The sequence below is a fragment of the Rhamphochromis longiceps genome, linkage group LG7, assembly GCF_057381845.1.
Source record: "Rhamphochromis longiceps isolate RC_006_pf linkage group LG7, R_longiceps_female_GT1.1, whole genome shotgun sequence".
Taxonomy (NCBI): domain Eukaryota; kingdom Metazoa; phylum Chordata; class Actinopteri; order Cichliformes; family Cichlidae; genus Rhamphochromis; species Rhamphochromis longiceps.
The window spans coordinates 48,960,400-48,982,946 of record NC_140563.1 but is presented as its reverse complement, the minus strand read 5'-3'; the positions used below and the strand labels follow the sequence as shown (position 1 = coordinate 48,982,946).

The 22,547-nt window shown below is 43.9% G+C and overlaps 1 protein-coding gene across 1 annotated transcript; it reads left to right on the top strand.

The window, feature by feature from the left end:
• The first annotated feature begins 779 nt into the window (after positions 1-779).
• Positions 780-21,173, top strand: prag1 (PEAK1 related, kinase-activating pseudokinase 1). Its single transcript, XM_085414022.1, has 6 exons — positions 780-1,024; positions 5,574-5,912; positions 6,000-7,720; positions 14,311-14,456; positions 15,569-16,332; positions 18,666-21,173. Exons 2-6 carry the CDS (start codon positions 5,649-5,651, stop codon positions 19,809-19,811), a joined length of 4,041 nt encoding a protein of 1,346 aa, XP_085270148.1. The 5' UTR covers positions 780-1,024; positions 5,574-5,648; the 3' UTR covers positions 19,812-21,173.
• The last annotated feature ends 1,374 nt before the right edge of the window (positions 21,174-22,547 follow it).

Sequence of the window (22,547 nt, the reverse complement as noted above, 5' to 3'; positions counted from 1 at the left end):
GAGCCATCAGAGTCTGTCTCCTTTGCTGTATTTATGTCCTACTACAGAAAACCAACATTAAATCTTCAAAAAACTAATTCTGGTGTTGTTTTAAACAGTACTTTCTTTTTAAATTAGTCAGGAGACAAGTGTTATTGCTCGTTTCAACGTCATTTCTTGATAAGATGTTAGAAGACACACTCAGTTAAAAGGTTAATCTCTATGGCTGAGTTCATCCACACTGACTGTGTTTGTCAGTCCCTGAGCTATGCTGCCAGTAATGGAAATCAGCAGGGGTCCAGCCAGACTCAGTAGCAGCAGCAGTGTTTTTCTATTACTCTGTCACCGTGATGAACAGAAGCAGGCACAGTCCTGGGGGTAGCAGAGGAAAAGAGAGGGGGGGCAACAGAACTCCAGAGAAGCTTGTGTTGATCCACACTCTCTTTGCTTCAAAGGATCTCTTGATCCAGTCTCGGGGCTTTCTGAATAAACTTGCACAAGCCAGTGGCCCTTGGAGCCATGAAGTAGTGACCATCATTTGTAGCCTGAAGCTTAAAGTTTAAGATTAGGAAAAGTTGGGCTGTGTATTTTTAATAAATAAAACGTATATATGTATGTGTGTGTGTGTGTGTGTGTGTGTGTGTGTGTGTGTGTGTGTGTGTGTGTGTGTATTCTGTAAGCCAGCAGGAGTGTGGCCACTGGGCCGACTGCATAGCAGGCAGGCAGGCAGCAGGCAGGCTGGTTGGTTAGGAGCTCCTCCCACCTCCTTGTGCTCTCCCCCACGTTGCTGCAGAGGGCTGCGCTCCAGCACTCCACCTCTGCACAGTGCAACAGCAGCAGCGCCAGCATGCCTGGCTGGAGCCGAAAACAGCCCGCAGCAGCGCACAGTCTCCTGCGTCTTTAACCTGTCGGTGGTGGAATACTTGAAGACAGACGGATATCGACATCTGTGGGAATCACGAGAACATTTGCACGTGTATTCATTATTTTAGGTCTTTTTTTTTTTAACGCTTTTGTGTTACCAGGCAGGACGAAGTCCGAGCAGGTAAGCAGTCGGCGGATAACCTTGGCTACTTCAGCATGGTTTCATTGTAGGTGCCATTTATTTCCTCCCTCCCTTTATTTCCTTTGCATAGGCGACACCTGCTTCATCTGCTGAACAAAGTTGTTTCACTTGAATTTTCTATAGGCGTGCGCGTTGTATTATTCATTCAGGTAATAGATTTTTTTTCTAAATAACGCAATATTCTAAGGACATCGTTTTTCTTTTACATTTAATCTTCAACAACCCATCGCCGACCAAATTTGGCATGGCGACAGCAACGTTTACCCAAATCTTCACGCACCTCATCTAAAAACAGAATCTCAGACCGAAACACGTGGGGTGTTTACCGCAAGTCGAGCGGATGTTAAAGCTGATGCTCGCAAAATAGACCAATAATCTATCTAAGATGGGGGTTTAGAAGAAAGTTCACAAGTTATTTTAGGGTGGCGGGGTTGGAAATACCCCCCTCGTGACTGTGGAGAAACCTGGTTGCGCCCCCAGAATGAATGAACGGGGCCGTGTGAGTGAGCAGGCGTGACAAATGTTGCCCGAAAAGGGATTTGTATTCAAAGTGAGGGACTACACACTGAGGTGACCTGCTTATCAGACTGTGACGTGAACTAGAGGTTGTCCAATTATTTTGATTATGTACGAGTGGATGTGTTTTGTTTTTGTTTTGTGTGTGTTTTTCCCCTGTTTTGTGGGCCTGTCATCCAATTAAGTGTGCGTTTGCTCGCACGGCACAGAGCAGCTCCTTAAAAAGCAGTCAGTAGGACAAGTCGGTGGATTACAGTAACCCTAGACTCGAGTAATAACCATCAGATGACCTACACTTCATAGCGACTGTCTCTGCGCTTGTTTGCTTACGCGTACATGTGCGCGCGTGTGTGTCTGTCGGGGTATGAGGTGGGGTAGGGGGGGGTTGGGGGGGTGTCATGTGTGTATGTAGGTGGTTGACTCCTTGGTTATGCGCTGCTGCGTAAAGATTCAGGATTCAGACAAAGTGCATTCTCACACCCTGCTCATCAAAGGGAAAAGAACCAATTTTAGGTTCAGCGGTTGGTTATAAGGTTTAGAATCTTTGAGATTACCTTTGGATCTGTTTGAAATATCAGTGTGTGTGTGTGTGTGTGTGTGTGTGTGTGTGTGTGTGTGTGTGTGTGTGTGTGTGTGTGTGTGTGTGTACAAAGGTCGAAAGAAATGAGGGCGGAGGCTTGTTAAGGTTTGCACAGTCTATATGAGGTGGTGGCTCAAAACTGTAAATTCCACATCCATCCTCAAGTCATTTTTCTAGCCCCCAGCTTCTCACACGCTCATGAGATATTCTCCATAGTCTGTCTTAGAGCAGGGTGATATGGCCAAAAATATTTATCACGATATATATTTGAAAATTTGCGATAACGATATAACCGACGATATAATTGATGCGAGACAAAATACAACTCCACAACATTACTAGCGCAAAAAGACAACCTTCCATTTATTTTCACTTAAACAAGAAGCTGGTTTTTATGTACATTAAAGCTTTATAAAAATGTAACAGTGCAAATGCAAATTCCTTGCTGAAAGTTTAACCAAAAGGCATTTCCAGTAGAAATGGGCTGACATGTCCTGAGCATAACCATGTATAATATCCACTGAAGTTAAAAAGAGGTGCTTTGCAACATTAAACGCATTTTTCGGACCATAAGGTGCACGGGATTATAAGGCACATTAAGCGAAACAAAGCAGTCAGATAAATCAAACTTTATTAAACTCATTCTTCTTGCTTCCTCCACTTCTGTACCATTGATTCATTAATGTTGAATTCTCTGGCAGCTGCTCTATTCCCATGTTGTTGCAGTATATTAATGACTAACCTCGTATTGTGGATGGATTATCTCAGTTGTTCTCCTGACTGAAGTTTGGTCCGTTTACAGCATCCTGCCATGCGATTGCATTTGTCTCTAACCATGAAGAACCTTCACGTTAACTTTTATAAGTGGAAAAGTGTTAGTGTTCGTCCTCCAGCTTCACTGTTTATGTTATGCTAACATAGCTGTGTCGCTAGCGATCACGTAGCACATCATTATATACCAGCTAGCCCAACTTCAGTAACCCTACAAACGTCACTGCTGTTTAGTTTCCCGTCTTCATTTATGTTGGAAGTGATAGCAGAGGTGTACGTTTGATTTTTTTCAGAAATCTCTCAGTCAGAACATGCTATATCATGCTTAGGTAACTAGCGAAACTAGCGAGCTAACTTCCGCTAGCTTCCTGCTAACTTCTAACTCCGTTAAATGTAATAACTTTTGTTTTCATGGATGCCTGGAAGTTAAACTTTATAGTTACACCTGGTAAAGCAGCAATGCTGATCGTTTTATTAAAGATGAAAGAATTTAGACAGTTTTTAACTCTAAGTGATGCTGCAGTGTTGTTTGACCTGAAGCATACGGAGTTTAGGACCCAGATTACTCCCAGATTTAAGAGCATCTTAGTCCGACAAATATGACAATAACAACAGCCGCTTGCATGTTCTGCAAAAAAATGTGCTTTATTGTGTATCTGACGGACAAACACCAAACCAGTTCCACATCATGGAAGTTGCACCATTTTTACAAACCAATTCTGGTTCATCTGTTTCACTCAACAATCGGCCATGTGCGTATGAAAACAAAGGCACTGCGCATGCGCGTTTTACTCCCATTCTATCGCGATATTTCATTTTCCTATCGTTGCCTAACATTATACCGGTATTACCGTGAACGGTATAATATGGCCCAGCCCTAGTCTGTCTTATATCGAAGGTACTGCTTCACTTTTCAACTTCTTGTTGCTGCGTGTGAGAGCTTTTACTTTTTTACTTTTAGCAAGGGGAAGTGAGAGAAATTGAACGGTGAACTTGAGAAGGTGTGGGGAATGTAGACCACAGGGTCTATCTCTGTTAAAACAAGTAGCTCTGACCATGCCAACAAGAGCCAAAATAACCAAAACCGTGTGCAGCTTCATTTGTGTCCCAGTGTTGCTGTGCAAATGCAGACACGAGTGCCAGAAGTGGTCTCAGGTGAAAATCCTGCGTGGACGATTGCGACTCTCTTAGCAGAGACTAAAGTTGACTGGCAGCAGGTCTGTGCACTCGAGAACCAGTGGCCCAATAATCCCTTGCGCCTCTGATCAGTCATCTATCCGCATGACTCATGCACGAGGCTGTAAGATGTTGGCCAAGCTGCAGTTTCCTCTGTTGTCGCAGGAACGGTAAAACAAACAGTGAGCTAGCGGATGCCTTCCTGCATGAACTGAGTCAGACAGAACAAAGAAAAATGTAAACATGCATCTTATCTTTGCCAGCGGGACCACTCGTCATACCCTGTGGCATTACTGGGTCATAAAGCAAGAATTAACTGGAGTCTTAATAGGCCTAACCTCTATTAAGTATTTTTCAATCCATGGCTACGTTAATGCTTGATGTCGCTCTAATGTTTCTCTGTGATGAGTCGCAAGTTAGCTGAGAACTTTCCTCAGTCATAAGAGGAATTGTGGATCCTCCTGCCTCTTACGACTGTTTTCCAGCCGGTGCATCTTAAATAGCGAGCTAATGTGGCCGTATGTCACTGCATCACCTTGTTGAAAGGCAATTAAAGCTGTGTCAGGAGCATAAATAGAGACACACACCCCCACCCCGCTCCCGGCTGCGAGGAAACAAATGATCTCTCTGAAAAGGTGTTGATCTTCTCTCTGTCGGCCCAGTTAAACGGGGCTCAGCGAGGGAGAGGAAGAAGGTGCGTGGTTCAGTTGTGTTTGTGAGAGGTGTAGGACGCACATGTTGTTTGTGTGTTCATGTGTAGAAGAGAGAAGGGGGGTGGGGGGTCATCGTGGGTGTGAGATTCACCCTGGTGAGACTTGCGCCTTTAGACATTCCTGACATTCCGACCTCCGGGATGCTTGAGGCTCCTCCGTCTTCTGGTAGCACGCTGGGGGCTGCGGAGGGCTCCGGACGGCTTTTAAGTTGCCAGGCTCACATCGGCAAAACCCTTTGGTTGAACAGAAACCACATACCCTCTAATTTAAGAGGGCATGGGAACATGCAGTGCACGCAGGCATCAGGTCTTCTCAAGTTACATCCATGAATGACACTTGAGTCTTAACAAGTCTTCTATGGAGTCAGAGACACTTGTCAGCCTGGGCCTCCTTGTCTTTGAGTTTTTAAATAGATGCTTGAACTTTTCACTGTTTTTTTTTTAAATATCTGTTAGGATTTATGGCAGAAGATCATGCATATGTTAGGTTAAAGGCAAAATTAATGAAAACAGTCTGATACCTTTTCTCCGGGCACTGCAAAAGAGATATGAGCTGTCAGACAAGAACTTAAGGGCTGGGTGAGATTTATACATCAATTTTTTTTTGTTTTGTTTTTTGGGGGTTTTTTTGGTGACAAAGACATGTGGAATTATTATTATGACTTAATGTAATCACTTTTAGGCCATATGTCTAACTCAAAAACCTGTGCTTCATTCTTCTCTCTGCCTTTTACATGCTGCCCTACGACCGACACCCCGTGTCGCAAAATCAGCCATGACAGGTCATCCTGCATCTACCAGATACTTCCAGAGCCACCTCTGACCAAACCGGATTTAGCGAACCCAAGATGTCAGCGTGCAACGACTTTGCAGAACACGTGTGGAAACCCGGCTCTTGTAAGAACTGCTTCCACCCGTTCAGCGCACACAAGACCGTTGGCTTCCGGGATGGCGGCGCACCAGCTGCGTGTTTGAAGAGCAGCCCGGGAGGTGATGAGGAAGCTTTAGTGACTGCGCCTTCACCCTACAGCAAGCCGACGATAGCTGTGAAACCTACTATGATGAGCCTCGACACCAGCAATGCTGCAGATGTCAACATGAACATTGAGCAGGTGAGCCTCTCAAATGTTTCCATTTTTTATTTATTTTTTTGTCAGCTGGATGTGTGTTTGGTAATGTGTGTTCATGTTTGTTTGTAGGAGGAAAACACAAAGAGCCCAACTGAGAGGCTGCGCCTCAAGCAGCTCTTAGACCTGTCGTCTCTTTACATTGATAACAGCGGCTGCAATAAGGCCCACAGAGACGCAGTTCTTCAGAGTCCCGACGCCAAGAAAGACTGCAACAACTGCTTCTCTTTGACTCCCTTGTCCCCCACTATCCTGCCCACTGACTCTAAGATCATCAGCAATATCTATGTTACCCAGGAGGAGGGTCGAGGTTCTCAGAGTTTAAAGAAAAATGCCAATGAAGACTCCTGCAGGCAGCAGAATAGTACATCCGCTCTCCGAACCAAAAGCACTTTTAATGGAAATGTTGTGACTACCAGGTCGAATTATCAAGAATGTCAACAGGCAGCTGTGGAGATACCCTTTTCACTGGATATTGTCCCTACTAGCCCTGCCACAGTCCACAGCAATGGTATGAGCAGTGGGAGTGCGACGGGTGTTACCACAAAGACATCCAGCACTTCTACCACTTCCTGTGTGGATGTTGCTAGCCCTAAATCTCTTTGTCACATCCTGTCCAAACAGAGCAACCTATCAGACTCCTCTTATTCTTATCGTAGCAGCACAGATTCACTTCCTGGAGGCTCAGGCTCAGGAGCAAGAAAAGACAGCTCGAGGAGCCCCCAAAGCCCACCATCTATGGGTAGCCCACAGTCAACTCCCACCTTTTTCAGTGGACAGAAAAGCTCAGAGCCAATTTATGCTGAGAGCACTAAGAAAAAGCGCAAGCAGCAAGAAAACGGACTGCAATCTCAACCGGAGTCCCCAAACCAGACTGAGGAGTCCCTAAGCTCTGAGCATGACCTCTCAGGAGACAGTCAGCGGGCCACCATCACTGTAATGGCTGCTCACATGGAGGAGAACAACAGAACTTTCTACTTGAGCAGCCCGGATTCAGCTGTTAGCACCCAGTGCCACTTCAGCCCCACGGCTCGAAAAGACCAGAGCAGTCCTGCTTTCCGTTGGCCCAGCCCCAGCCACAGCATAGGCTCTCTTGCTACAGAAGTAGGCTGTGTCCCTACTCTGCACCCCAAGCCCCAGTCCAGCCCACCAATTCCTCCAAAGAGGAACACCCGCTCCCCAAAACTGGGCACCTCTAGCCTCTCATCGTCCATGTCTTCTCCAGTCCCGCTTCCTGAACTTCCCAGACTACTGACCTCCAGCCTCTCTCCGTCTGTTTCATCTCCCGTCCCTCTCACTGAACTCCCCATGCTTTTCTTCGTCTCTACTAAAGAGGTCACTGCTGAGAACCAGAGCCCAGCGCCCGAGCGATGGCACAAGCCCCACCACCACAGCTCTGGCTGGAACTGCCGCATTGAGGAAGAGGAGGAGGAGGAAGAAAGAGACCGGAAAGAGACTGAAAAGAAAAAGTTAGCCGCCAGTGCTGAGGCAACCTCTCGGGTGACAGGCGTAGTCAATGGTGCTGCTGTCTGGAAGGAGGCCAGGGACTCGAAGGCCCACAGCGGCCCCCCTCCGCTGACAGAGCCAGGCACGGCCCCCCCAGCTGCCACTAACAATGGTGCCTATCAGGGGGAAACTAAGGGCAACGGCGCAGAGGCGGAGGGCAAGCATAACGGGAGCATGCCGGCAAAGCAACCGTTGCATGGTGGCTCATCAGAGCCGCTGGCACCAGGGAAGGGAGCTACCAGCCATGACCCCAATCCACCGCCTCCCCCACCCAAGAAACTGCACAGGTAAGAATAGCAAAGCACTGTTTTTGTTTTACAGTCACACATTTGGTTGACCCTTGAACAGGACAGAGCAGCAATGCAGCAGATCTCAGAAAGATCTATGACTTTTTTTTTATTACTAAATCTGCTTTTTCAGTTAATCGTGTTGTCAAAAGCAATGGCAGAATAGCAGCAAGATGGCTGAGCCTATCTGAGGCACCGACACTGCTCCATCACTCATGTTGACCAACAAACACAAAATATCTCAGAAGGTGTTCACTAACTTTGTTCAGAGTAGCTGGAAAACATCACAGGCACGAAATCCTTTTAGCTGATCATCTAATATCCAAACATGTAACACAAACAAATGCACAACGTGGCTTAAGGACAGGGGAACTGAAATATTGTTTATTCAAAGGCAGCAGTGAAAAAGTGTGATAGATACTGCATTATATGGAGGTAAGCTGTTGACATACTGTAATGCAGTTTAACTGTAACGCAGGTTTATCACATGTGGATTGCCTGTTGTAGCAAATACTTGTTCTATTGTTTTGTCTCAGTGACTTGCATTAGGATTTTTGGGACTGTGGTTTGATTATATTATTTAATTTAGCACTTATAACATCCACTTAGGCCTAATGTAATGCTCTCCACAAAGGCAGTTCTGATGCATTTATGTCATGCAAGTCACTATTCGGTGTCTGTGACCATACATATGTGCAGATACAGTATCTAACTGCAGTCATTAGTGTGAAACTCGCAGTGCCTTCTCCTTTCATAGCATCATTATTCAGCCTCCATTCTAATGCCTTGTGATCATTCAGACTCTTGCAGAATATTCCTTAATGCACGCCTTGTTCTATTCATGCTAGCAGCGTGACCTTTTTCAATTGTAATTAATGCACAAAGTACGTCTGTTAAGTAGCCCGCTGCTATGTCAAGTTACTGTAAATTTGTTTTGGCTGCACCACTGTAGACGATGAATGCAAAAAGCATTTGTAGTACTGTGGAAAACTCTTGAGTAGCCCTTCCTTTCTTTATATTTTAATAGAAAATTGGGAGAAATCTTTAAACATGCATGAAAATACAGTGTGCACAGCAAAAACGAGCCTTATATAAAAGATTTCTAACAAGCGTGAAAGCCAATATTTATTCATTAACACAGCCTGAACTCTCTTAGGCACGAAAGTAGTCTTCAGGAATAGTTCTCTGGGCTTCCTGGAAGACTGTCGAAGCTCTTCTTTGGATGTTGGTGGCATTTTACTGTATTGTGGTTGGGATCTTTGTCAGTCAGATGCTAGTGGGTCCAAATCTGATGGCATTTTTCTGTGTTCATAATTCCATCAGTTTTGACAAGATCTACAACACCCCTGGCTGAAATGCATGCTCGAATCATGACAGAGCCTCCACCATGTTTTTACAGATGACTGTAGCCAGTCACTGTTCTGCATCTCTCCTTATGTCCTTGGTACATATTGACAGTGGTTTGAATCGGAATTTTCACATTTGGATTAGTCGCTCCAAGACCTGATTTTCAGTCAAATTCTTATGTAAAGTGACATACCTCCACCTTTTTCCCCAATTTCCTTCTGCATGAATGGCTTCTTGACAGCCACCTGTCCACTAAAATTATTTCTGATGAGGCTTTAGTGAACAGTTCTTTGGATCAACTAAAGGCTCAAATACATCTCTCAGCTCCTTTTCAGGACCGTAATAGATTTTTCTCACTCTTTAAAGACATGAGTTTCAGGTGCTGTTCAGATATTTTAAGGACACACTGCACCACATGCTGAGAAGTGCCAAATTCAAGCTGAAATCTCTCTGGGAATCACTTTGTTGGTGCGAAAAATACTATTGTATGTCTGTCAAAATGTGTTATTTTTGTGAGTTTCATAGATTCAATCAGCTAAAGGAATGGAAACAAATTATGTCTGTAACAAAGATCCAATTTAAAATGGGCCCCCTGGTCAGTTTTCTCTTATATGTAAAAACAACACTGGTTCACATCCTTTGTGTTAAGAGCTTTTTTCATCCTTCAGTGATTCATAAGTCCGTGTTAAGAGGTTCAATAAACAAAACCCAAAAAAAAGCATTACTCAGAAAATGGGCAGATGCAAGGACTAGACTAAATATGATTTTTTTTTTAAAGCAGCCACTATCCAAAGAAAAACTTTGAAAAACTTCAGAAAGCCCAGAGAACTATTGCTCAAGACCACTTAAAAAACATTCCAAGAAAATCTGACTTCTTTGAAGAAAAATATAAAGAAATGAGACCAGAGGTGAAATTTTCACAGTACTGTGTGTTTGTTTGTTTGTTTGTGTGTATGATATTTCTGCTGAAGTCCACATGCTGGTCATTTGTGTGGCTTGATAATCACGTTTTATTACATCATGTGCTATATATGCAAAATGATGAATGCTCCTCTTTGCACACTCCTGGTTTTACCAGTCATATGTAAGCTATAAAAAAATGCACAGTTGCCTTAAACTGAAGTTGCGTGAGTCTAAGAATACATTGTGCTGTCTGAGTCAGTTTTCCAAACAAGAAAAAGAGAAGAGGCTCTGTGTTGAAGTTATTAGAGCATCAAATGAACCCCCTCCCCCCTTAAAATAAACTTTGCTTTGTCTATAACAGTGCAATGAGGTGCAAGCCACACACACACAATGTGACTTCCCCTACGTAAGCACGCGTTTTCTCATCTTGAGCTAGATTCGGCCAAAGCTCAGAAGACGACACAGACCGCTGATCACATTTCAGTGGGGCTTTATGTTTGTGGTAATTCTAGGAAGGAACCGTTTTTGCTGTTATGACATTGCCAACATTCTGCGCTGATAAAAAAAACCTTGTTGGGACACATGTGGGAACACGCCTTTACCCAGTCAGTGACAGCTCTCACTTTGTGGCATTCCAAGTTTATCAGTGGGTTTAATTTGTTTAAGCAGTAAGCGACCCTGGTCACTACTGGAGACACAGTACTGGAGAGTAGTTCCACATTCCCGACTCAAAGACATGAGTACACGTCCCCTTTGAAGGAGCATTTTAAAGTTCTGAATCATTTAAAATCCACAGATGGTTTAAAAGAATCTGGCTCTCAGAGCCTTTGATCACGGCATAAAACACCAGATTTTGCTCTTTAATTCCATGTAACAGGTCATCCAATGGATTATATGTCGGGTCGGGCCTAGGAGGTGTTCGCTTTTGTGCATGTGCCTACGTCATGGATGAGTGTGCATGATTAAGTAGCCTACTCCTTAACAAGGAAGGCGTGTCAACTGGTGTGTAAATGTTGCCAAAGAGGGAGGGGCTTTAGTGAACAGATTGCTGCCCCCCGGGGCAACTCCCAAACTGTTCCAGCCTGGCGATCAGTTGCCACAGATAGAAGTAGATTTTATAGATCAGCATTGTGGACTCAACTTGACTTGGGTTTGAATTGGCTTCGCTCTGTGATCTGCTATTCCAAGATTTGCTGCCCCTCCCTGCACAAAGCCTTCCTGATCCCCTTTCTGCTGCACAACAGATAGCATCTTGTTGCAGTCTGGCAGACTTGAAGGCTTTTCTAAAGTGAACTCGTAGGTGAATGAAATTAGAAATGTGGGCGCTTTAACTCCCCGCATCTAATGGATGCTGTTGCTTTTCTTGTGAGACACTTTAAATACACACATTACTCGTGTGGCACCAGGGTTGTGTTACCTACACACGCCGTGGCTCTAGGGAGCCGCTAGCATGATCCAGGGGCATTTTGTACCAACCGGCCCAGCAAGGACCTCAGCATGAGGTAGGCACCTGACGACAAATTATTCTCCTGCATCACCAGTGAGACACAAAATCGGACTGCTATGTCATTAGGCTGGTGAAGAGTTTGTGTTTCAGGTTGCTTTTCTCTCTCTTTCTTTCCCCCCACATCTCCATCAGATGCCAAAATTTAGATGTAGCATTGCATGTGGTCAAATTTGTTTCCTTCCTCTTTTACAAACTGCCATTTGCTCTTCTTCTAATCTCATGTAATGTTTTTCCACTTTCTTGATCTAATTCTCTGTTTTAACAAGTCTCGCTGGTACAGTAGAAAGAAGTGGTAAGATGAAAAGCTTGATAGTTCTAATAGATTTTACATTCTTAGACAGGAGGAGCGACAGAGTTGCATTTCAAAGATTGTTTTGGGTTTTTTTTTAAACACGTGAGCTGAGCGGCGGTGAATAAGAAAAGGGGGGAAAAGGCTGACAAATGATGACAAGGTAGGCCTGGAGCAGTCTGCAAGAGATAGCAAGGATTTGTGTCAAACATTAATGGATCTTTGGTTTATAAAACTGTACAGCCTTGGTAACTGTCCTACAGTCTTTGGAGGCAAACAATGTGTCTCTTTATTCTCTGTTGGAACATGTAGAGGTTGCACAACAGGCGGGAGAAAATATAACCCTGTGTAACAGAAATGCAATATACAGCTTTTTACCTCCTGTGAGTCTTTATATTAAAGGAGGACATGAGATATTTATATTGTCCATAATATCACAGAGATAGAGTTCAATCCGTTCCTCTCTGGCAGAGACTCATAAAAACTAACACTGCAAGCTTTGCGGGGATTGTGTTCATTGCATGGTGTGTCTGCTACCACCTCTGCTTCCTGCAGCATACATAAAGGAGGGACGGTGTATTATGAATTAATCGGGTGTATTCTTAATACTCTTTAACCAGCTAAGCCCGTGACTAAAAGATTACATCTCTACATGAAATGGCCCTGAAAATCCAAGTATATTTGTACATGGGTGAGCATGTGACCTTTTGCACGTAAACATACAAAGCGTATGCATGCTTTCGCTCCCACTGCATCATTTTATGTGATTACCACAAAGAACGTCCTAAGTAAGAGTCGGGAAGTGAAATCAGTTCAATTAGGCTAACCTACAACAACAACAACACTGCTGCAGTTTGGTTTATGTCTCATTTTACACTGTTACACTGCTATCTCTAGCTAGTTGGCTGCAACGCCAGTCCGATTCACTGGGGCAATAAGAGAATCTCAAGTAAGCTTTGTTTTTTGCTGGAAAGCTGATCAGATCTACTCAGAGGAAATGAGAAACCAAGGTTATTAATAGATGTTTAGTCTAAAATCAGACATTCTAGTCACGGTGATCTTGGAAAAAATGTTGTCTTTTGGTGCATAATGTGCATTTTATACAACACTGTATAAAGTGTGTGTGTGTGGGGGGCTTTTAAATTAAATTAAATTCAAACTGCAGATACCAAGTGTTCACAGCAATAAAAATCTTCACTTGAAACATTTATGTGCATTTAATGGAACAAACAATAATGAGGACAAATATTGTACCACCCTAAACGCTTGTATCTCCTTCCTTGCGTGCCTCTCCTAAAGAAGCTTGCTTATCCATGCTCATCCTCCAGTATAAATCAGTGCCATTATTTTTTTTCACATAGGAAAATCTCATGTTTTGGATACAAATCGGAGAGATCTAGACCGAGACATGCACGGGCGCAGACATGCACATTCGCTCATAATCCCTGCGCTCATTACCATTTCTCCTGCGCCTCAGCGTTTCCACTGCCTTTCATCATGGCCTCTTTTGTCTGTAAAATGATAGCGAATCCTTTAGCTAACTACCAACAGAGAATACCTAACCCTTTGTCTCCCCCCTGTGCTTCTCTCCTCTGCTCCTCTGTTTTTTCTCCTAATTTATGGTGGAACTGAAGTCAGGGGCCGGCAGATAAATGGATAGAGGAGTCATTTTGTGACGGAGGAGAGGACGGAGAGGGGCAGATGAAGGGGAGGGATGGGACCCTGCTTCCCTGAGCCATTAGCAGCTGTAATGAGAAGAGCGAATAGCTGTCAGTCACCCTAATTGGTCAAATTTATTAGAAAGTGTTCATGAACAGTTTTCACTAGCATTATAAGACGCAGTCACAATGGTTAGATGGTCAGGTAATCAGGCAAATGGACAGGAGGAACTTTGGTTGTACTTTGTGCTTAAATTTGTAGCCTTTAGTTGAAGCTATATTTGGGAACCATAGTGCAGTTTTTAAAAAGATTATAAAAAACCAGAGAGGTCCTCGCATTTATTCTTCTTTTACAGATTTTAGTCGTTAATGTAACTCTGAGTCCCTAGCCACAAGCATAAATTAGGAAAATGCAACTAAATGTAGGGAAATCCAGTTTGCACCTATGCTCTTATTGCCACTTGTGGACACAGAGGGGCTAACGCTCAGCAGCAGTTGCTCAGTCTCACTTTTAGATTCCGATGTGATTGGCAGTACATTTTTCATCAAGGCTTGTTTATTGCAATTATGAGGCAACGTTGAATCAGGAAGCGTTGCACTCCTAACAAAGAAGTGAAACTTGACATGACTTATTCATCGTTTCATCTGAAATGATGTCGTCCTTCCCGCAGGTTTATTAATTGCATGGTGCAGGCGTAAAACAAGCAAGAGGAAGAGGGATGGTTCCACATTTACAAACGGGCATGCAAGAAAAATGCCCATTTCTGCTGCAGATCAGCAGATTGACTGCCTCGAGACACTGCACCGGGCCCTGTTGTAGAAAAGTAAATGGTAAAAAATCAAGTTGTGTAACATTATCTCTGCTTTTTTGTTTTCTCCATGACAGAGTGGGTAGGATGAGTGGCAGCAACATGGAGATGGACCGCTGTGGCCAACATGGGTCAGTAGAGAGCCCTACCTCGTCTCTACGGGGCCTGAGCAACTCCAGCCTCCCAATGGCCTCCACTGACAACCTGGCTGCAACTGACACTGGTAAGCAGCTCATACTGAATCAGTTAATAAAAATAATAATAGCAGTAATAAACATTCGTGTAATCCAACTGAAACGAGCATGACATATCTACATGGCAATGTCAGTGAATTTTCTGACATGTACACTTGGGTATCCGTGGAAGTTGTTTTGCTCTTTTATGACTGCGAACCATAAAGGTGCACTTTGTTCAGAGTTAACCTGAGCAGCAACATCGAAACAAGGAAAGGAAGCTCTGCAGGGATTTACAGTTAGTGGCTGTCAGCTTGTCCCTGGTTCCTTTTTTCGCATGCAGTGCACATGCAGTTTGTTGTAACGGGTTCATTAGTTCACGTTTTTCACGGTCTTCTAGCCTGAGACATGGCTCAGAATGAGAGGCATCTGTCCTCGCGTTGGAAACTGTCGTCATCCTTCACGTATCAGCTTTAAACCTCGGTGGCACTCAGACACTTGTAATTGCTGCAACTTCCTGAGCAATGTTGTTTGAAGAGATAATTATGGACTCTGATAACGAGGGGAAAAAGGGCTCGGCTACATCCTAGAGCCACCCCCCACCCACCTTTACTGTCCACCCCCCCTTGCGAAAGCAGTTCTTGAAGACTGCACCGCACAATTATCTAAATATCTTCAGTCTTCTCTGGTGTAATGTCAGGTTCCAAGTTTAAGTCTTTAATTGATAAATGGTTCATAACTGGGTGGAAGATGTTTTGACTGTCACCATGGACCCTGGATTGTGGAAAATTTCCAGTTCTTCTGTAGAAACAAGGTATGTCTTTATATTATAGCCGAGCAGTGCGCAGTGACATGAGGGGCGTAGTAGATAAATCAGATTTGCAGCTGTCACCTGGGAATATTCTATCAGGGAATCCTGTTAAGGAAAATTAACTTAGAAGGACGCACAGACACAAAGGATACACTGTGTGAATCCACAAAGGCAGGAAAACGAAAGTCTGCCAAGAGACATTTCTCTCTGTTTTTGTCTGTATTAGTTTGTGTGCATGTGGAAGCCTGTAATTCCCAAGTTGACACAGTTTGTGTTTCATTGGTTATGTCTGTGAGTTTGGTTTTAATTTAATTGGTAGACCTGCTAACGTCTTTTTTTCTTCTTCCATAGATTCTCAGGATGCTACACGAATGTCTTGTTCTTCTCCGTTTCCTAGAAGCCCAGTGGCTTCAGCTCCAGGTTCTCCTAACCCTCCCTCCATTACCAGCCCGAGTAAGCAGCCGCCTCCACTCCCAGAGAAAAAAATGGCCAGCCGCACCGTGTCCGCTCCCGACGGAAACGGAAAGCCTTTCGTTCGAGCGTACCCGCGCCTCCCGTTTACCGGCTCAGAGAGCAATGTGTGCCGGACCGCTGATGCCAGCTCCCGTTCCAGTTTGCCATCCAGCCCCGTTGATCCACGGCCCATTTTCTCCTCCAGTGAGTCTCTAGAACGTTGTCACGCCCCCCTGGGACGAGCCTTGAGGTCCAGGACGCTGGACGAGCCAGTCAAGACTCATGGTCGGCTGGGCGTGCACTGCCGAAGCAGCATCACTTGCTTATCTTCTCCTCAGCTCAGCGTGCCGTTCTCAGCTGCAGAACCAGGTTCAGCGCGAAACTTCGGCTCGAGCCTGCAGCTCCAGACCCTTCTGAGCAACATCGACAGTAGAGAAGGAGTGTACTCAAAACTGGGCGGGCTTTATGCTGAGTCTCTGCGGCGCCTGGCTCTAAAATGTGAAGATCACTTCACTCGCTCACAGAAGAACCCGCTGAGGTTTGAAGAGAGCAACTGGTCTCTGTTCAGGCTCACGTCTAGCAAGCCCAGCTGCAATGCAGGAGACGCTGTATACTACTCTGCCGCCTGTGCCTTAGACCCCAGCAGCTCCTACGCTGTAAAGGTAATCCCTAAATACTGAGCTTCATTTGCAAGTGAGAGATGTTTTACTTTCCAGGCACGCAACACACTCTGTGAGCACTTTATCAGAATTAACCCAAAAAGACTAACTGGGCAACCGAATGAACAACTAGCTTTTTGTTTGTTGTTGTGAGCACCCAAGCACTTTTTCTGCAAAACAGGGAAAGGGTGGCAGGTGTGCAACCTGTTATGCTTCCTGTCACTACTTCAAAATAAAAGCCTCAGTGCCGTTTTCTACACACCTAACATGAAAAAGCAGTAGTTCAGTTAGATTGTCAGTAACTGAACACAGCTTTGATGCACTGTTTGGAGAGTAAACGATAAATAGGGAGGTACTAAAAAATAAAAATGTAAATAACAGTTACCTCTGACTTCTTTTGAAGTGGGTTCTCATTAAAATGGGATTGTAGGATCATCAATACAGTACAGTTTACAGTATTCATATTATTAATAATATCCTACATAGTTTAAACAAGTGGTTGCCAATGTTTTTCATTGGATCCCCTAACATACTTCGAAACTATTTTAATATAACATGTTTTATCTTTAAATATATATTCAGCAGAATTCATTTCAAACTGGTTTGGGCTACTTTTGGATGCCCCCAACCGGTAAAGGCAGATGGCTTCTAAAACTGGTTCTCCTGGAGGTTTCTTCCTGTTTTTCCTTCTAGCTGTTGCCAAGTGCTTACTCATAGGTGGTCGTTTGATTGTTGGGGGTTTGCAATAGGCTAATAGTAAAGTTTATCTTTCAGCATAAAGCACCTTGAGGGGACTGTTGTTGTGATACTTTTAGCAGCACTCTATTTATCAAATATTAATATCAAAGGATGGTGTCACCAACTCTACCCATTTATCCAGTATATGCCCTGTTAACACTTTCAACTTTACCTAGCTAGTCAGCTGCTAATCCATATTGCTAGCTAACGATTCACTGCTAGCCATGTTTCAGAACAACAGTTTGCAAATGTATTCATAAATCAGTTTGATTTGAAATATTAACTAGTAGTTTCAACTCTTGGCCAAACATTAGCAAGCTGTATCTTTATCACTTGGATAGTTACTCATTCATTTTAATCACTTACACATTTTTTGGCTGCCATTTTTTTTTACTGCTTATCCATTACTTTTAGCGAAGTGTAAACTTTAAACTTTGACCACCTATTGTACTTGTATTCTTGGTTTTCATATAATGTACTTGGATTTGCAAGGCTAACATTTAAATGAAATGGAAAATTTTAAGGAAAACATTTGTTGTTAAAACTGTGCAGAAGATAACCTGCAAGTGTATAGTAACAGAGTCGGGGACTTTGCTTGCTCGTAACTGTCAGTTCCAGTTGAGAGAAGTGAAAACTTACAGTTGTCTGAGGTACAGTTGACCTAGTGGGTGTTGAACTTTTAAGCAGGTACTTGACAGTTTGAGGACAGGATGAGGAGCTTAAAACTGGGCAGCAGTCTTATTTGTTCTAAGGCTGCAGATGGGATAGCCCCACTACAGCGCAAACCTTAAAGGCATGTAATGCAAATAACGAGGAAGGAGGGTGTGGGTGATGTGATCTTTGCCCGAAAGTCATTAGTGCTGTACAATGTAGCAGCTGTTTGTATTGTGTGTTTTGCCACAGCCTGGGTGCCCAGACTCTTGCTTAATATCTCTGGGCTGATTAATCTTTACATTCCAGGCAGGGTTTACAGTCCAGACAAACCCTTTCTGTTGTCCAAAGCCAAGACAAACTTACTTAGAAGACACTCATCCCTGTGCTAACGATAATTTTGTACATTTAAGCAAAGTCAGTACAAAAAGTCAGCATGCTTTTTTACATGTAATGCTGTTTACTGTATTGCCACCTAAACCTTCTCACTAAGACGAGATCATTATTTTTGGGGGAAAAAAACCAGTCCCATCAAAGACTTAAAATAAATGTAATTTAATGGGAGGTGTTGTTTAAAAAATTTGATGTAATATTTCACACAGACCAGTTTGAGAATGGACACTGGAGGGCTGTAGTAGTTTATTTTCATCCCAACAGAATCTGGTACTGCTATCAACTTGCCAAACTGTGGTATAAAAAGTATTTTTGAGAAAGCTTTTCAGCTGAGGCTTGAGCTTACATGTCCATCAGGGGTGCTGATTTCACATGAATAGGAACAGGAACTGAATTAGCACTGACCTTGGAACTTAACTAACAAGAATTCCTTTCTTATGTTTCTTGGCTCCACTCCCTTCCCGTCTCTGGAATTTTCCCTCCCTCCCTCTTTGTCCCTTTCTTCTTTTCTGCTTCACCCCTTTCTCCCTTCCTTTGTGTACATACCTCTGCAGATCTGCAAGAGTTCAAGCATTGAAGCCAAACAGGGCCATCTCTACGGCCTGTCAGTGCAGCAGAGCATGCCTCCTCACTTCAACCTTCAGCAGGACTGTGGTCACTTCCTCGCCTGTGTCCCCCAGAGCATGTTGCCTTCTGATGAAGTCTCCCAGCCAACCACACCTGCTTCGCCACTGCCTCAGTCTATGCAGGGCCAGCCGGAAGACAGAGAGCGAGTGGTGGTCATCACACCTGAGATCCCTCAGCAGACGGCAGCTGACTTTGTTCGGGAGTGGGAGGCATTCCACAAAGCTCAGCCAGAGGTCTACGAGCGTCGCATATGCTTCCTCCTCCTACAACTCTGCAATGGCCTAGAGCACTTGAAAGAGCATGGGGTCACGCACCGTGACCTCTGCCTAGAAAATTTGTTGTTGGTACCTCATCAGCGCAGGCCCGCTCTGTTCGCTCCACAGACTGAAAACAGCTCCAGTAATGGTTCAAGCGGTGCAGAGGCTCAGCGTCACCTTCCCCGGCTCCTGATCAGTAACTACGCAAAGGCCAAGCGTCGCTCCTCGGAGGATGCCGTGTCAACCAACGTGGACCCTCGCATCAAACGTGACCACGCCAGGCTGGCGCCTGAGATCCTCTCAGCAGCCCAGTACCGCAAATTTGATGAGTTCCAGGTGGGCATCCTGATCTATGAGCTCCTCCACCAGCCAAACCCGTTCGAGGTCAGTCCAGCACTGAAGGAACAAGACTACCGCTGTGAGGACTTGCCTCCAATCCCCTCTGTCTCCCTCTATTCAGCTGGCCTCCAGAGGCTGGCCCAGCTCCTTCTCCAACCTGACCCCATCAAACGCATCCACATCCAGGAGGCCAAGCGTATATTGCAGAGCTTGCTCTGGGGACCGAGGAAGGACCTCATGGATCAGCAGTGGGAGAGACAAGGACAAGGGGGAAACTTTGTCGATGGATCCCGACACGAGGGTCTCCTTAATTGGCTCGACGTGAAAAGGGCGCTGCTGATGATGAAGTTTGCCGAGCGCTCGCTGGAGCCAGAGAGGAACGCAGAGCTGGAGGACTGGCTGTGCTGTCAGTACTTCTCCTCAGCTCACCCTCTGTCCCTCTGCCATACAGCTGAACTGCTCTACTCACTAAAGTGAAAGCTCACCTTATGGGTTAAAAATCCATGTGGGCGAAAACATAGTTATATGCGACTGTAGGTGCAAGAGAGACCAATGATGTCAAAGAATGGGATAAGGAGGCACAATCCTCTGGAGAAAACCCGCACCCGTGTATTCGATCGACTTCATGCACGAGATCCATGCGTCAAACTAGCCGTCCAGTCTGAACTTTTTTTTTAATTTATACCAACAGTATCCTGCGACAGTGAGCTTAGTATAAAAAAGACCTGTGAACACACCACTGATTTTGTAATAATCAGAAAGATTCTCATGACAACTAGAATCTGTTTTCATTTTCTCTCGCGCTCCCGGTGGATGCATCAGGGGGGGAAAAAGAACATGGACAGTATTCATAATAATACACTTACCAAAGTTCATGTTTGGCACTGTGTTTTGTGTATTTATTATATGTCAGTGGAGACATTTATACGCGCTGACGACAGGATAGCAATTCATAACCTAATTCTGTGTCAGTAATGCTGTGTCGCACATACATGTGCAGCTAACTTTGTCTACATGTAACCTGTACGGCTAATTTCTCTGCTAATGGAAATGTGAGGTCACCTGCAGGCTTTACCGTATTGCACCTTTTACTCTCATGTTTTTTGTCATGGGCACATAGTGCTGTATTGCAGAATTACTGCAGGATTATCCTTTTTTTTTTCTTTTTATTCTGTGTATACTTGGAAATGATCAACACAGCCTTTTGGAAAAAAATACTACTACTGTTCTACTACATGCAGTTTTTTCCCTCCTTCGCTCAATTTTATTATATATTTAAATGTTTGTTGACATTTGTCACAGTGCCTTTTGTTCTTTTGTATTTGTTACAGTGACTCGAGCCTAATGTAAATACTCCCCACCATTTGTCCTTTGTGAAACTGGCCTTTCACAGGAACAATGTTTTCTTTTCTTTTCTTTTTTTTGGGGGGTTTTGTACAGTGATTTGTAGATGATAATAGAAGTGAATGGGCCCAAGCAGGTCTTAAAAAGCCATGAATATGAGCAGTAGTTAAAAAAACAAGATGATATTTATGATTTAAGTTGTTATCTTGTAGTAGTCACTGGAATTTCTGTTTATTTCCATGATATTCAGCAGCAGCTGGGCTTTTTTATGTGTCATGAAAGCTTCAAGTTATAAATTATATTAAAACAAAAAGTGTGGCAACACATTAACAGCCTGCACGCAGGTTTTTATTCATGACCGACTGTTTCTAATGTGGAAGAAAAGTAAAACACGCCCTGAACTCACGACTAATGCATTATTGATTGGAATTATTTTGTGTGTGTGCCTCTTATTTGCATCTATCAATAAACTGCATATATTTTCTCACTGCAGGATGTGGTGTGTTGAGGTAGTTTTTTTCTTTGTTTTGTTGTACTTATCCATTTTAATGATTGGGCTATTAGCAGGTGCCGCTAATGAATATCTGCAAGCTGTTTGTGACAACTGATAGATACATTCCCTGGCCTTTTTATTAGTTCCACAACTGCTTGTTAACGCAAATATGGCAGCAGTTCTTTGCATTTAGGCACGTAGAAATCATTCAAACCAAACAGAATAAAGATGAAAGGTGATTTTTGAATTGAAGTGACTTTGGACATGGTTGTTGTGCCAGACGTGTTGGGCTGAGTATTTTAGAAACTGCTGATTTACTGGGAATTTCCCGCAGATCATCTCTAGGGTTTACAGAAAATGGTCAGAAAAAGAGAAAATATCCAGTGAGCAGCAGTTCTCTGTGTGGAAATCTGTTGTTGATGCCAGAGTTTAGAATGGAATAGAACATTTCAAGTTCACAGGACAGCAACGGTATCTCTGAACGCACAACATGTTGAACCTTGAAGCAGATGGGGCACAGCTTCAAGGTTCCACACCTGGTGGACCACACAGCGTGCCACGCTGCCAGCTGAGAACAGGAACCTGATGTGACAGATCACACAAGCTACAAGATCGGGGGAGGAATACCTGCTCTGATGAGTCTCTATCTGCTGCCACATTCAAATGGTAGGGTCGGAATCTGCTGTAAGCAACATGGAAGCACAGATCCATCCTGCCTTGTATCAGTGGTTCTGCACACTGGATTACTTTGTACCAACTGATCGTTGTTTAAACACAGTCTACCTGAGTATTGTTTCTGTTCATGACCACAGTGTGCCCATCTTCTAATGGCAGCTTACAACAGTATAACGCTCAAACATGGACCATGACTGTGAGCTCGCTGTGCTGAAGAAATGGTCTCCTCAGTCCAACAGAGCACCTTTGGGATGTGTTAGAAAGGGAGTTTTGCATCAAGCAAGCAGATCTGAAGGGGTCACACAGGAAATAGAGGGTGTTTTTGATGAACGGGAGAAAACACCAGCCTTTTGTTATGTTGTTGTGTGTTTTGTGGATCCTATTACTCCAAAGTATGCTATGTAAGACTGTGTGAAACACATGCAAATTAACTAACTAACTCCGTACTGAAAAAAAATCCACAGCAGTAAACGATGTTGCAGATACCTCCTCCTATTGGTCCTAGCCTTTCTGTAGCTTGGCTGAGAGACTGTGCATAAACATAATAGGGAATTAACTTCTGTTGATTCTATTTAGAATAATTTCTCTATGTCTTGTAAACTATTTTTTGTGCAGGGACTAAAGCGCCGTGAGCAAATTAAAACTAGATTTATTTATTTTTTTGAAAAAGTAAAATAAGTACAGGATGAAAGGAGCCAAAA

Bases quoted from the DNA above. Each gene is read 5' to 3' on its own strand.
- prag1 (XM_085414022.1), top strand. From the start codon at position 5,649: ATGTCAGCGTGCAACGACTTTGCAGAACACGTGTGGAAACCCGGCTCT. The intron at 5,913-5,999 runs GTGAGCCTCTCA...GTTTGTTTGTAG, and splicing joins TCAACATGAACATTGAGCAG to GAGGAAAACACAAAGAGCCC. The intron at 14,457-15,568 runs GTAAGCAGCTCA...CTTCTTCCATAG, and splicing joins CCTGGCTGCAACTGACACTG to ATTCTCAGGATGCTACACGA.